This window comes from Cnephaeus nilssonii, assembly GCF_951640355.1.
Source record: "Cnephaeus nilssonii genome assembly, chromosome: X".
In the NCBI taxonomy this organism is placed as follows: domain Eukaryota; kingdom Metazoa; phylum Chordata; class Mammalia; order Chiroptera; family Vespertilionidae; genus Cnephaeus; species Cnephaeus nilssonii.
The window spans coordinates 120,848,074-120,863,505 of NC_137071.1; the positions used below are offsets into that span (position 1 = coordinate 120,848,074).

At 53.8% G+C, this 15,432-nt stretch overlaps 1 protein-coding gene across 1 annotated transcript; it reads right to left on the bottom strand.

Moving 5' to 3' along the window:
- Window positions 1–11,564: 11,564 nt before the first annotated feature.
- On the bottom strand, window positions 11,565–15,397 carry TREX2 (three prime repair exonuclease 2). The gene is made up of 2 exons (XM_079765761.1): window positions 13,461–15,397; window positions 11,565–12,834 (listed from the first exon to the last, which is right to left on the bottom strand). Exon 2 carries the CDS (start codon window positions 12,804–12,806, stop codon window positions 12,096–12,098), a length of 711 nt encoding a protein of 236 aa, XP_079621887.1. The 5' UTR covers window positions 12,807–12,834; window positions 13,461–15,397; the 3' UTR covers window positions 11,565–12,095.
- Between the last annotated feature and the right edge of the window lie 35 nt (window positions 15,398–15,432).

The window sequence follows — 15,432 nt, forward strand, 5'->3', positions numbered from 1 at the left end:
ATAAAGATGAAAAGAGTCTTCATGTTTTCAGTCAACAAATCCCCGCTGGGGCAGAGCTCTGGGCTGGCCCTGGGCTGGACCTGGGCCCAGTGCTGAGCCAGCCTTCTTTCTAGGGACAGGAGTGTTAGGTGCGAGGAGCAAAAATACAACAAGGGAGCGGTGGACAGGGTGAAACAGTGGTCAGAGAGGGTCTCTCTCAGAGGTGGGGACAGTTGAGCAGAGACCTGATTGGGGTGGATGTCTGGAACAGAACAGTCCAGAAGGAGGATACAGCCAGTGCAAAGGTCCTGAGGCAGTATGTTGAGTTCCTGGGGCTGCCATAATAAGCACCACAAACTAGGTGTCTTAAAACAACAGATACTTAGTCTCTCAGTGCTCTAGAGACTGGAAGTCCAAAATCAAGGTGTTGGCAAGGCCATGCTCCCTTCGGAGGCTCTAGGGGAGAGTCATTCCTTATTTGTTTAAAATATGTTTTTATTGATTTCAGAGAGGAAGGGAGAGGGAGAGAGAGAGATAGAAACATAAATGATGAGAGAGAATCACTGATTGGCTGCCTCCTGCACACCCCACACTGGGCATCGAGCCCACAACCCAGGCCTGTGCCCTGACCGGGAATTGAACCGTGACCTTCTGGTTCATAGGTCGATCCTCAACCGCTGAGCCACGCCGGCCAGATATTAGCAGCTTCTGGTGGTTCCAGGGGTCCCATGGCTTTCGGTCACATTCCTCCAGTCTCTACCTCTGTCTTCATGTGGCCTTCTGCTCTGTCACAGTGTCTTTTCTTCATCTGTCTCGTAGAAGAACACTTGTCAGTGGATTTGGGACCCACCCAGGTAATCCAGAATGACTGCATCACAAGATCTTTAATGCGATTCTATCTGCAGAGACCCTTTTTCTAAATAAAGTCACATTCACAGGGTCTGGGGATTAGGACATGCGCAGAGCTTTAGGGAGGCTCCCATTCAGCTCAGTAGAGGCAGGAACATGTTCGGTGTGATTGAGGCCGTGTGGCTGGAGCCCAGGGAGATGGGAGGAGGGATGAGAGTAGTGGGGCAGAGGCAGCCACGACAAGAAGAGTACATGCCAAGCATCTGGTTAGTACAGAGCTCAAAACAACTGCAGCCATCATCATAGCTGACATTCTCTGCCCATCTGCTAGGTGCTGGGCCCTGGGTGTGGTCCGGCCTCCTGGCAACACTGACTCCACTTTACAGATGAGGAAACTCAAGCCGGCCTGTTAGGTAACCTCTGCTGGTCACAGGGTTGGCAAACAAGGAGGGTGGAGAGCCAGGACCCAGAACCCAGGCTCTCCCTGGGCAAGGTCCGTGCACGTCAGTAAGAATGGAGGCACCATGCTGGCATGGCTCAGAACCAGGAGGTCACGGTTCGATTCCTGGTCAGGGCACATGCCTGGGTTATGGGCTGGATCCCCAGTGTGGGGTGTGCAGGAGGCAGCCGATCCATGATTCTCTCTCATCATTGATGTTCCTCTCTCTCTCTCTCTCTCTCCCTCTCCCTTCCTCTCTGAAATCAATAAAAATATATTTTTTAAAAGAGTGGAGGCTCCCTTCCGACTGCGGGATGCCCCTTGCCACCCCCATGGGGCCCGGACAGAACAGGCACACGTGGGGGGAGGTCAGTGGTTTCTTGGTCTTCCTCCTCTTTCTCCAGGAGCAGGATTCCCAGGTTTGCAAGCTGATGTGCCTGGCAGTCAGGGTCAGAGAGCAAAGAGGTTTCCAGCTGTCAGTAGGAGAACCTGCTAGAAAGCCTGTGCTCTGCCCAGTGTGTTCCTGCCTCCTTACGCTGCCCTTCTGCCTGGCCCTGTTGGCCGGTCCTTCCCAACCACTGGGGCCCACCATCATTCTGCAAGGCTGGCCCGCCGGCTGCTCACGCCTCACCCTGACCTTCCCGAATTTTCTTCCTGGTCCGGTCCCTGCCTCTCGGGGCTCCAGACCCTCCACTCATCCCATAGAACAGCCCACGTGGGTGGTGTCTGCTCACCACTTCAGGTGACGGCATTGGGCTAGACTTTTCTAAAGACGCCAACCCCAGGAACACTTATCAGCAGACTTGCCAAGAGCACTCCACGGGGGCACTGGCTTTGTCCAGGGTGGTGGCAGTGAGAAGAGGCGGGAAGATGCAGGGAAGCCTGCTGCAGAGGGCACAATCCACCTGGGACACTGGAGAGGCCACACGCGGGAAGCTGAGCCCTCCATTCAGCAGAGACTGTCCCCTAGGGCATGCGCAGTGCAGACCCGAGGGCTGGGGACATTGGCAGCCTTTTGCCCCAGCTCAGCCCCCTGGGCCTACTGGCTTTGGGAGTTCTGGCCAGTCCTGTGGAATCTTTGCAGTGGACAGCGACAAGCCTCCTGCCGCCTTACAGCTCGGGAAGGGTCTTCCTTTTTTTTAAGATATATTTTTATTGATTTCAAAGAGGGAGAGGATGAGAGAGATAGATAGAAACATCAATGATGAGAGAGAATCATTGATCGGCTGCCTCCTGCACGCCCCATACTGGGGATCATCCCGGGCTTGTGCCCGGACTGGGAATAGAGCCTTGAGGATCTCTTGGTTCCTGGGATGATGCTCAGCCACTGAGCCACACCCAGCCGGGCTGGGCAGGAAGCGTCTTCTTAAAGGCCCAGAGGCACCTCTTTAAAATGTAAACCTCAAGGGGGGCACCCCTGGTCTGCTCCTGGCTCCACCACCTGCAGCAGGGAGAACGCCCAGATGGCCGCCCCGATTGCCAGGTGACCAGCTGGGATGAGTATCTGGAGAAGCATCTGCCTGGCTAGATAAAAGGCTGGAGGTTCCTTCCGGCTTTGTGATCTCCTTGGCCGACCGCCTGACATGGGCATAGAGGCAGGTCTGTCGAATGCTTATTCAGTAGTGAAGCTGTTTGTTTTTCTTTCCACATCTGTGGAGAGGACTCTGGGTGGGCAGGGTCTAGCGGGAGGGGCCTCAGTGGGAGGCTGTGGATCTGGGGCCTGGGGCAGGGATCCAGGATTCCTGGATATTAAGCAATGACATAAAGTCTAGAGGAAGCATGTCAAACTCACAGCCCGCGGGCCGCATGCAGCCTACAATTAATATTTTGTGCGGCTCAGCCAATATAACGGTATGTAAGAAACGTTTTAATAAACATTTCATAACTTAATTTTTACAATATCCTGTTATACGACGTAATTATTAATAAGAGATCAACCGAAGGACTTGTATGCATGCATATAAGCATAGCCAATGGACGCAAAACACTGGCGGGGGTGAGGGCGTGTATGGGAGTGGGGGGAGGCCAATGGTAAGATATGTACACATATAATACCTTAATAAAAAAATGAAAAAAAAATAACGAACTACAACGTTTGCTAATGACTGTTGACTATAATCGTGTTGCATTCATTTCCCTTACGTGCCTTACGCGCAGGTGCACCATTTCTCCCCACTCATACCAGCAGCGAATGTTTTAGCAGCCGATGGCCACGTCATTGGTCTTGGACTGACTTGTTTGGTGTGCACAACAGGAAATATTTCACTTTTGGAGAACAAGAAAAATAGGTTTATTTGTGTGACACTTATTAATTAGGGCAGTTATTCAATGTCTGGTAAGTTAATGTTCAAGAAAAAATATTAATTTGTATTAAAATGTTCTATTACTTTATGTCAATGATGACTCATTTATTTCAGCCCTTTGTATTTATTCAGCATGTCTCTATCGAAATAAACCTACGTTTCTATGAAAATGGAAGCTTTTGTTTTTTTGCGGCCCACATAAACTTAAACGTTAGTTATGTGGCCCATGTTACCCTTTGAGTTTGACATGTTTGCGCTAAAGAACAAAGACCAGGTGATAGTCATTGTGCTGATTCGTTGTCCACATCACCTTGGCTCGGCTCGGCTGGGGTACCCAGATATGGGGCAAATATCAGCCTAGATGTTGCTGTGAAGGGATTTTGTAGATGAGCTTAACATTGAAATCAGTCGACTTTGAGTAAAGCAGATCACCCTCCATATGTGGGTGGGCTGCGCCCAATCCGCTGAAGGCCTCGAGAGAAAAAGACAGATCCTGGAAGAGGAAGAAATTCTGCCTCCAGATGGCCTTTGGACTCAAAAATGCAAATCTTGTCCTGACTGGTTTAGCTCAGTGGTTAGAGCATCGGCCCGAGGATCCGAAGGGTCACGAGTTCGATTCCCAGTTAAGGGCACATACCTCAGTTGCAAGTTCGATCCCCAGCCCCGTCGGGCACATGTGGGAGGCAACCAATAGATGTGTTTCTCTCCCACTGATGTTTCTCTCTCCCCCAACTCCCTCCCTTCCACTCTGTCTAAAATCAATGGAAAGCCCAGCCGGTGTAGCTCAGTGGTAGAGTGTTGACCTATGAACCATGAGGTCACGGTTCAATTCCCTGTCAGGGCACATGGCAGGGTTGTGCGCTGGATCCCCAGTGTGGAGAATATAGGAGGCAGCCAATCAATGATTCTCTCTCATCATTGCTATTTCTGTCTCTCTCTCCCTCTCCCTTCCTCTCTGAAATCAATAAAAAAATATTTTAAAATGTAAAATTCAATGGAAAAAAGATTCTCAGGTGAGGGTTTAAAAAATATATTTTAAAAAATGTTTAAACACACAACTCTTCCATGATTCTCCAGCCCACTGGCCCACCTTGCAGATTTTGGACTTCCAGCCCCAACAAGCATGAGAGGTTATTCCTTATATATCATCCTACTGGTTCTGTTTTTCAGAAGACCCCTACCGGATTCAGTCATGAAGCTAAAAACATGAACGCATAGCAACTAACTGCATAGAGAAAAACTCCTAGACATGCAGGAAGACCTCAATAAAATGCTATTATAATGGGCTATTTTATTGTTGAAAGTATCCTACATAATAAAATGGTAATATGTAAATTACCATCACTCCGCTACGCCCACGATTGGGCCAGCAGGAGGCGCAGGGGGCGGGACTCAGGGTGGCTGGGGTAGCTGATTGGGCCAGCAGGACGCTGAGCCTGCGGCGCCACTGGCGCCGCGAGCTCAGCGTCTGTGCCATGGCTGCCGGAGGCTTTCGCAAGGCCTAGGGCACCGGCGGACAGCTGGCCGGGTCCCCCGCGATCAAAGGCCAAAGCGGGGGACCCGGCCGGCTGTCTGCTCCGGCGCAGGGCCTTTCGAAAGCCTCCGCAGCGCCGGAGGCTTTCGGAAGGCCTGGGGCACCCGCGGACAGCCAGCCCGCTGGTGCACCAGGTGCATGATTAAATCATGCACTGGGCCTCTAGTTACAAATAATAGTACATATGTCTCCCTTTTTCCACCCATTAATGGGCTATTTTAATACAATGTTATAAAATTGTGTCACCTAGAAAAGTCATCCAGCCCCAAACAACCTTAAGCAATACATGCTCAGATCGTTAGCCAATACAATTAGATATACATAATAAAAGATGACCACAAAGTTTTAATAACTCCGAAATTAAGATAAACTGTACTATGCAAGCATTAGGTTGGTGAGGAAATGGAAAGCGAAATTAAGCCCGGTTGGCTTGTCTCAGTGGTTGAGCATCGGACCTATGAACCAAGAGGTCACAGTTCGATTCCGTGGTCAGGGCACATGCCTGTGTTGCAGCCTTGATCCCCAGTAGGGCCATGTAGGAGGCAGCCAATCAATGATTCTCTCTCATCATTGATGTTTATATCTCTCTCTCCCTCTCCCTTCCTCTCTGAAATCAATAAAAATATATTTTAAAAAAATAAAGAAAAGAGAAAATAAATATCTTCCCTATACAAAGCAAAAAGGATATGTTAACTAGCAAGACTGTGGGACACCAGAAAATGTCCTTCAGGGGGAGATCACGGGCTTAGAGCGCTTTAGTTATTCAAGATGAAAGATGGCAAAGGAGGTTAGACTTCCTCTTAGGAAATTAGAAAAAAAAGAACAAAAACTAAATCAAAAGAAAAGAAATGGAATTAATAAAGATAAAGGCTAAAGTTAGTGAAGCAGAAAATAAAAGAAGAAATCAAAATCTTGGGTTTTTTTCTTGGAAAAGACCAATGGAATATACACTGAGTGGCCAGATTATTATGACCTCTGAATGCATAATAATCTGGCCACTCAGTGTGTGTGTGTGTGTGTGTGTGTGTGTGTGTATGTGTGTGTGTGTGTGTGTGTGTGTGTGTGTGTGTATACACTAGAGGCCCAATGCATGATTCAATCATGCACATGTAGGGTCCCCTACACGCTTTCGCTTTCAATCGCGGGGGAGCTGGGTGCCTGTCCACTGGTGCACCAGGCCTTTCAGAAGCCTCCAGCTCGGAGGCTTCTGAAAGGCCTGGTGCCGGAGCAGACAGGCACCCAGCTCCCCCGCTTTTGATGGTCCGCGGTGGGACGTGAGCTCGCTGCCCCAGAGGCCCCTTCTGTTCCGCAGCACAGCCATGGCGCAGACGCTGAGCTCAGCGTCCTGCCGGCCCAATTGGCTACCCCGGCCACCCCGAGTCCCGCCCCCTGCACCTCCCTCTGGCCCAATCGTGGGCATAGCGGAGTGATGGTAATTTACATATTACCATTTTATTAGGTAGGATATATATATATATATTAGAGGCCTAGTGCATGAATTTGTGCATGGGTGGGGTCCAGCCAGCCTGGCCATGGGGATGAGACATGGGCGGTTGGCCGGCCTGCCTACTGGTCAAACTCCTGGTCAAGGGGACAATTTGCATATTAGCCACTGAGTGTACGTATAAATGGCAAAGGAGATAACCCTGCAAATAGTGAAGAAATGAAAGAATTATGGCAATGCACTTGACCGCCTAGAGGAAATGGACTTTATAAACTGCAATAACAAAGGTGCTCATCATTTTTTAAAAAGCAGCATCTAGCCCAGCTGATGTGGCTTGGTGGTTGAGTGTGACCCAGAAACCAAGAGGTTATGGGTTCGATTCCCAGTCAGGGCACGTGCCCAGGTTGCAGGCTGGATCCCCAATAGGGGTGCATGCAGGAGGCAACTGATCGATGAAGTTTCTCTCTCAGAGATGTTTCTATCCCACTATCTCTCACCCTTCCTCTTTCTCTCTAAAAATCAAGACAAGCATTTTTTAAAAAATAAAATAAAAAGCAGAGTCTAACATGATCCCATTTATGCAAAATCATAAGTGAGTGTGTGTGACTAAGTGCATGTAATATGTGGGGGGTGGGGGAGCAAACGTGTGGGAGTGGGGTTGTCTCTGCATGCGGTGTGTGCACCCGTGTGTGAGTGTGTGTGTGTGTGTGTGTGTGTGTGTGTGTGTGTGTGAATGGGGGTACGTGGTGTGAGTGGTGGGGAAAGTGGGGGGAGTTGCAAGTGAGTGTTTTTTGTGAATGTCGGGTGCACGTGTGCATGAGCCCAGGCCCAAGCTGCTCTTAGGGGATGGGAGTCTCCAATGTGAAACTTCAGACACTCGCGCCAGGCATTGGTTACTGCAAACACCAACACCTAGCCGTTTCCACAAGAAAAGAACGCAGGCGGGCCAGCCCATTCAATGGCTCCAGCTTCTGCTCCAGGATCCTGCATGGCCTGGTTTGAATTTGGTCCTCCTCACATTGCCTCCTGCACAAGGAAGACCTGGAGATGCTCCTGGCCCTGCTACTTTGGTACTCATCCCTCTGCAGGAATAATTCTGGTTTCAATCGGCTTGGGTCAGATATCTCCCAAGTATTCTCCTGATCACAGCCACGTCCCCATTGGTAGACACTGATATGGCTTAGCAGCCAGTGATGCATTGTGACGAGAGACAGGTGGCTGGCCAGGGCGAGCTGCAGCAGTAGAATTGGTTCTTTGAATCTGGCACCTGTCACACAGCATAATTACTATGAGCCCCAGTCACCACCCCGCCACCCCTGCCCCAACTGCTGTGTAAATCAGAGCTTAGCGGAGTCCCTGGTGTGGACATGTCTCTGTTTGTCCCACTGCTCACCTCCTGAGGAACATTTGGGTTGTTCCCAGTCTGGGGCTATCTATATATATAAAAGCCTAAGCAACCTTTATGACCAAAAAACTAGAACGACCGGAACGACTGGTCGACCAGTTGCTATGACGCTCACTGGCCACTATGGGGCAGTGCAGGAGCTGCCCTATGGTGGTCAGTGCACTCCCACAGTCAACCTCCCATGGCCCCTCCCCCCAGCTGGCCAGCCCTCCCATTGGCCCTGATCAGGGGGATGGCCGGCCAACCTCCCAGGGCCCCTCCCCCTGGCCGCCCCCGCCCCCAATAGGCCTCTTTTGCTGGCCAGGCCAAGGGACCCCACCCATGCACAAATTCGTGCACTGGGCCTCTAGTTATGAATAAAGCTGCCAGGAACAGTGATGTGCAAGTCTTTGTATGGACACATTCATCCATTTCTCTTGGGTAAATAAGTACCCAGGAGTGGAATCTTTGGGTCATGGTAGGTGCATGTTTAACATTTTAAGACACGGCCAAACTTTTCCAAAATGATGGTAGCATCTTACATCCCGGCAGTGTTTGAGAGTTCCAGTTCCCCCCACATCACCAGCGCTTTGTATGATCAGTCTTTTGTATTTTGGCCATCCTAATAGATGTTAAATATTCGGGGATTTTGAGAGTTAAACTCCACCATTATTAAAAATTAAATTTTACAACTTCCACTTAAATTATATTAAAAATGAAGGAGATAACCAAAACTCATGTCTTATTTCACCACATTTTACTGTTAGCTATCATGTTCATTTGGTGGGAATTTATGTTGCAGTGTGCTGCTGGGAATGTCTTCCCAACTTCACATTCACTGACATCATGTGTAGCCTGAAATTGGCCTGATGGAGGTATTTACACTATGGGAATCAGCACATGCTACAAACCAGAGTGTAAACTATTATTGTTTGGTTGATTAGGTACACTTGAATCTGTAGTCATTCCATTATGATTAGCAAAAAAAAGAAAAAAGAAAAAGAAAGAAAATAAATAAATTTTCTAATATCAAAGTGTTATCCAGTTCAGCAAAGGAGTCACTTATGTCACCAACGAATGTGTGAAGTTCTGACATACATCTTTGTTGTTTCACTTGTCTTATTAAGACAAACGAAAATATCAACCAACATTGTAGTGAAGAACCACGTTCATTCATCAGTTGCAATTGTGGGTGGGGTACAGATACAAGAGTTTGTCAAAAGTTAACGAAAGGGGTTGTGTGAGAATCAACTGGCCACATGAAATTTATAAATAGCGTATTGTGTATGTGATTTTATATTTTGCATATATTGGAGATTTCATTATGTGTAAATTGTGTGCTCACATCCTTCATACCAGTAAAATTTATAATAAACTTATTAAAAATGAAGGAGAGGCCCTATCCGGTCTGGCTCAGTGGATAGAGCATCAGCCCATGGACTGAAGGGTCCCAGGTTTGATTCCGGTCAAGGGCACGTACCTCGGTTGCAGGCTCCATCTCAACCCTGGTCCGGGTGCGTGCGGTAGGCAACCAATCGATGTGTCTCTCTCACATCGATGTTTCTCTCTCTGTGTCTCTCCCCCTCCATTCCACTCTCTCTAAAAATGAATGGAAAAATATCCATGGGTGAGGGTTAAAAAAAATAAAATGAAAAAATTCCTTTAAAAAATATGAAGGGGAGAGAGAGAGAGAGAGAGAGAGAGAGAGAGAGAGAGAGAGAGAGAGAGAACAGATAGATGATTTACATTTACTTTCCTGGAAAGCTGCTGGCACCCATTCGTCAGCACATCACTGCTTCCAGGCAGCAGTAAGGCAGGCCCCAGACTATATGTGTAGTACAGAAGGCAACAAGTTTGGCCCGGCCAGTTCAAGCATGGGCTCAGAGAGGGCACCCACAGCCAGGCTACCATGAGCTCAGGAGAGCCCAGAGCGGTGAGAGAAAGGCACCTGGACCCGCCAAAGATGAGAGGGCACCAAACCAGACACTACTCTGGGACGATGGCAGTGGCCACAAGTTGGGGTGTCGACCTGCTCCCCAGGGCCTGGAGTCCAGCCCCTCCTGGCTTACCTGCTGAGTGTGAAGGGACCCTCTTGGTATCACTCACTTTGTGAGTCAGTGGCCCAGGGCCTGGCCAGCCAAATAAAGGGGACTCAGCTCTGCTGGGGCACCAGCGGATCTGAGGAGTCCTGGCTGCCTAGATCCTCATGGTGCCCCAATTCTTTCAGCTCCTGCCTGGTACAGGCAACTGACCGGAGGCCCCACCCCGGCCCGGCCTTGTGGTGCTTCCCATGTGGGTGCTCTCCTGAGGCGAGGAGTCAACTAGCCCTTCTCAGGGAGCTCCACAGTGTACGGGCCACATTCCCAAACTAGCCCCTGCCCGTCTTTCCCTTATCTCACACCCTTCCCACCCCTTCCATTCTGTCTTTGGCTGGGCCCAACTCCTTTACTTCTATTTTTTAAAAATGTATTTTAATTGAGAGGAGAGGAGGGGGAGAGAGAGAGAGGAACATCAATGATGAGAGAGAATCATGGATCAGCTGCCTCCTGCACGCCCCACACTGGGGATCGAGCCTGTAACCTGGGCATGTGCCCTGACCAGGGATCGAACCATGACCTCCTGGTTTATAGATCGACATTCAACCACTGAGCAACACCGTCAAAACGGCTTCTTTCTCCCTCAGTAGCCATCCTCCCCCTCCAGGCCCGCTCTCCTTCTCCACATAGCAGTCTGAGAGGTATTTTAACAACAGAAACCAGATCCTGCCCCTCTTCTGCTTACAACCCTCTGTGGCTCCCCATTGCCCTCAAGGTCAGTCCAGACCCTCTGGCCCAGTGAATGAGGATGACCTGACACGGCCACTGCCTGTGATCTGGCCTCACCATTCTGCCAACTTGCACATTGTAGTGGCTCTAGTCACTTTGACCTACTTAGGGTTCCCCAAACGGGCCCAGCTGGATCAAGACTCAAGGCTCTGCTCATGCGAGTCATTCTCGGGCGTGGCCAGCCCACTCCTGCTCACCTGTTTTCCCTGTCTCTTGACCATCCCTTCTGTGCCTTGCCCCATTGTTTGGTGACACAGGCGGGGCCCCCAGAAGCAGGTTGGCGGGCTCCCCAAGAAGCCCAGCCGAAGCAGCTGCCCTCCCCACGGAGCAGCCTCCAGGTCCTCCTCAGGCCTTGCCCAGGACGGACTCACTGCACCAGCTACCCCACCTCTTCTACACGCCTCAGGTCAGCTCTGCAGCCCAGCCTGCCTTTCGGTGCAGCCTAGTGCCATCATCCCCCTCCCCCACACACTCCAGTGGGCCCTTGGCATGTATGTGCCTGCGGGCGGCTGTGGGTGCTTCCTTCCTCCCCAGCACCCCGATCCTGACAGGCACGGCATTAGTCTACCAACCTATCATATCATTCCATCCCACAGCAGGGGCTCCGGGAGAGGGAGGAGCTGGCAAGAGCTGGAGCTGAGCTTTGCCCCGGTGGGCTCCGCCCCCGCTCCTCCTCCTCCTCCCCCCCCCCCCCGAGAAAGCCAGAGCTCCTTGGGGGCTGGGGCAGCAGCTCCTTCTTCCTCGGGGCCCCAGCAGATGTCCCTAAGTCCCTGTTCACCCATTTCTTGGGCCTCTGAGGTGACAATGCAAGGAGGCAAAGGTAGACCAGCCAAGGAGGAGGCCGGTGGCTCGGGGCCCAGAGCCTGTGAGCACTCAGGTCTTTCCCATCCCACCCCATCCCCAGCCCTGAGCTCCCTGCAGGGAGAGGCCACCAGGGGCTAGACCTGCGGGGCTGCCCCCTGGGCCCTGACTGGGCTCCCTGCCTGGCCGTCTGGGCAGGGCATGGTGGGGGGCGGGGGGCGGGCCGGTGAGCAGAAAGTCAGCTGGTGAACAGTTGGCAATGTTTATTGTAAGGCAGGGTGAAGGGTGGGAGCCCGAAGTGGCAAACTCCAGCGGGCCGGGGGTGAGGCTGGGGGCTGGGGAGGCCAGCGCCCAGGGAAGGCCTGGCAAGTGCCCGGCTAAGAAGATGCTCGGCTGAGGATGGGGCCCGGGAGAGAGGTAGCGGTCCAGTGCCTGCTCCAGACCTCAGTGGGGCTGGATGGTGAATGCTGGTGCTGCTTGTGGTGCAGGAAGTGGACTTTGCCCCCCTGGGTGGTGATGTCACCTAGCCCCTGGCACTCAGTCCTCCAGGCTCGGGCTATCGGGCGGCGTGTACATGGGCCGGATGTGAGCCCAGCTGCGGGCCTGCTCGTCGGCCCAGGTGAGCAGCTCGGCCGCGCGGTGCAAAAAGACCATGAGCAGCGTCTGCACATCTCCCTCGGCCGAGTGGGCCGCGCTCGGCTCTGCCTGGAAGTAGCGGCGAAAGAGGCTGCCCAGGCTGTAGCCCTTGCCGCCCTGGGCCCGGGTGCCATGGCTGTGGGCACGGTCCAGGCCCCGCAGGGCTGGCAGCGTATCCAGGCAGGTGGTATCCCGCGGCAGGTGGGCACCCAGGCGCTGCAGCTCCGTGCACAGCAAGGGGAAGTCGTAGTCAAAGCCGTTGTGAGCCACGAGGCAGATGGGGCCCTCCTGGCGGCTGAGGAAGGCCTGCAGCGTCCGTACCACGGCCTCGTCGAAGCAGGCCTTCCGGCACTGAGCCAGGCCCTCGCTGCTCAGGCCTGTGATCTCGCTGGCCTTGGAGGTGAAGGGGCGCTCCGGGCACATACACAGGGTAAGCTTGTCAAGGATGCGGGGCAGCACGGGGGTGCCAGCCTCATCGCGCTCTGGGCTCTCCAGAGAGGAGCGGTGGACGGCGAACAGGGATATCTCAGCAATCTCGGGGTCCACATTGGGGAGCCCAGTGGCTTCCAGGTCCAGGAAGACAAAGGTCTCAGCCCGGGGGACCTCAGACATGGTGACGTTCGCATGGGGACAGTGACACCTAAAGTTGCCAGAGCAAGAGGCACAAGACCTGAGGGCCAGAGATGGGGATGCCTGAGCCCAGCCACCTGCAGGTGTCCCAGTGGCCAAGGCTCCAGCCCCTCTGGGTCTCCTTCCTACCCCCCACACTCCATCCGGTAAGACCTGAGGCTCTAGGGGCGATTTTAAAGGCCCACATTCAGGGAGCCTGCCAAGGGGCCTCCAGAGCTTGGACCCGGGGACCAGGGACTGTCACTTCTGTCCCGGATGAGGCCTGCCAGGGGCTCATCACCCCCTCCATTCTGCCCCCCCCGTCCCTCCTTGGCCATCCCCACTACCAAGTAGTGAAGAGCAAAAGGAAGGCCTGATGCGACCAGAGGCCCCTGCCTCATGCCTTCAGGTCCATGTCATCAGCGACGTGGGGAGGTACAGCCCGGGATGGTATCTTCACTGAGACACCATGGCCAGGAGCCTCAGGCATGGCAGCCCAAGTGTGCACCCCTAGGGTCAGCTGCCAGGAAGCAGGCACCTGAGAAAGCCTCAGTCATCCCCAGCCTCCCTGGCACTCAGGTGCTGGCCCCAACCTGGCCTCCACCTGCCTCCGGGCTCTCAGTGGCTGTCCTCGCCAACCCAGCCACGCTGGCTTACCTGGGGCGGACGCTGTGGCTGGCTTCCTGGGCTGCTGGGCACCTGTCTCCTGCACACAGGCTGCTCCAGGCGGCCTTTAATCAGTGCCCTTTAATCAGCAGCCGTGGCCCGCCCTCAGCCGCCTGTTGGGCAACGAGGAGGCCTGAGGCCGTAGGACCTGTGTGGCCGGCTCGCCATCCTCTTACTCGCTCACAGCCACCGGATACACACCCGTGTTGACAGATCGGGAAGCAGGCTCCCAAAGCAGAATCCCGGCCAGCCCATCGGCCATGGGCCGAGGACGTGTCGTCACAGGCACAAGGAGGAAGTGCGAGCCTCCCGCCCAGCCGTGTCTGCAAGTCTGAGCCAGCCGGGCCGCAGCAGCTGGGCTTGGCCAACCTGGGTTCGATGCCCGGCCCCACGCTGGGGCACCTCTCACAGAGGCATGGGGTTCCCCTCTCCAGGGCACAGTCCCCCTTGTCATAGAGGACCAGGCTGCCTCTTGTGAGGACAGTGACCTTAGAGTTGGAAAGCAGCACCTGCACACACCTTCTTCGGCCATGAAGGGGAAGGGTGCACTCTAAGGATGGGGCCTTAGAAGTACCCCCGTGACTGGGGGCAGCTCACCCACCTTGTGGCCAGGAAGAGGAAATGGTATCTGCCTCATGGGTACAGTGACCCACAATATCTAAGGAGCCTGTAGCATGGGCTTCCGGGTTATGGCAGGGAGGCACGAGGCCTGGCCCTTTGAGCCATGTGGGTTCCGGCTAAGCCAATCCTTCCCCTCTGAAGGAGCAACGTGAGGGGCAGGGGTAGGGGGCTGTCCCAATAGCACCTACAGCCTCAGGGCCACGGGAGCAGGGGTGAAGCCCAGCCCCTCAGCCCCCGGGCTCCAGGGCCTTCCCAGCCCACCAGGTTCGGCCAAGAGTGAAGGACACAGTTAAGATAAGAGGCGGGGGAGGTGGCAAGGCCACCCCTGGTCCGAGAACCTCATTCTGGAGCAAGATGTGCCAGCAGTTGGCCTGTAAAGTTGTTGGCGCACCTGGGCAGTGGTGACCTTGGGCCTGCCTGTCCTCCCACCTCCCACTGTAACCATGTAGGGGATGCCCCAGGCAGGCAACCGGGGTTCGGGGAGGAGGCAGCTTGAGCAGGAGGAGGCCTGGCACCCAGCTCCCGGGAGCCTCCGCTTTGCAGCACCCACAGGAGACTTGGGGAAGCAAAGGTGCAGCTGCAGGGAATGGGGCAGAGGTACCAGTGAGGCTGGTGGAACGCCCCCCCCCCCCCCGCCAGGCCTGCGGAGACGGGGGCCCCACCAGTTGTGCCTGTTCTTGTGCTAGAAGGGAGGGAGGTGGCTGTGACAGGCACACTGCTCAGGAAGATACTGGGTCACCCTGAAAAGCCCAGAGAACAGCTTCCTGGACAACCAGTCAGGTCACCGGCAAGAATTCCCCCGGCTGGTACCAGGCGCCCTGGGGAGGAGGGAAGAGGGAACATGGGCTGGGTCTACTGGATCCCCGATGTAGTGGGTGCAAGGGACGGGGGTGAGGGACTGCGAGGACCCCGAGACTAATGGGACCCTGAGACTGATCACAGGAGAGGCTGCAGCTGGGCAGGGGGCAGGCTGTGGTCACAGGTGGCCAGGTGTCGTGGCAACGTGGATATTTCCAGCACTTGGCATCGCCAAGCGTGGCAGGGGATAAAGTGAAGCAACAGGAGCTGCTCGTGCCCATGCAGACGAGGAAGGAGTGGAGCAGGGCCCAGGCCCCCCAGGACAGCAGGTGCGGCCCAGGCCCTGGAACCACCAGGATGTGAAGGGAGGATTGGGCAGCAGGCACCACAGGCCACTCAGCCCGGGCCAGACAGCAGAAGGAAAGAAGGAAGGAGGCCGTCACGCAGAGCCATAGAAGCAAAAAGCAGGCAGGAGGCAATTTCTTCTAACCTATGGTTTCCTTTTTCTTCAGCTCACATTGCCCCACCCCCTCCCAACCTCTGT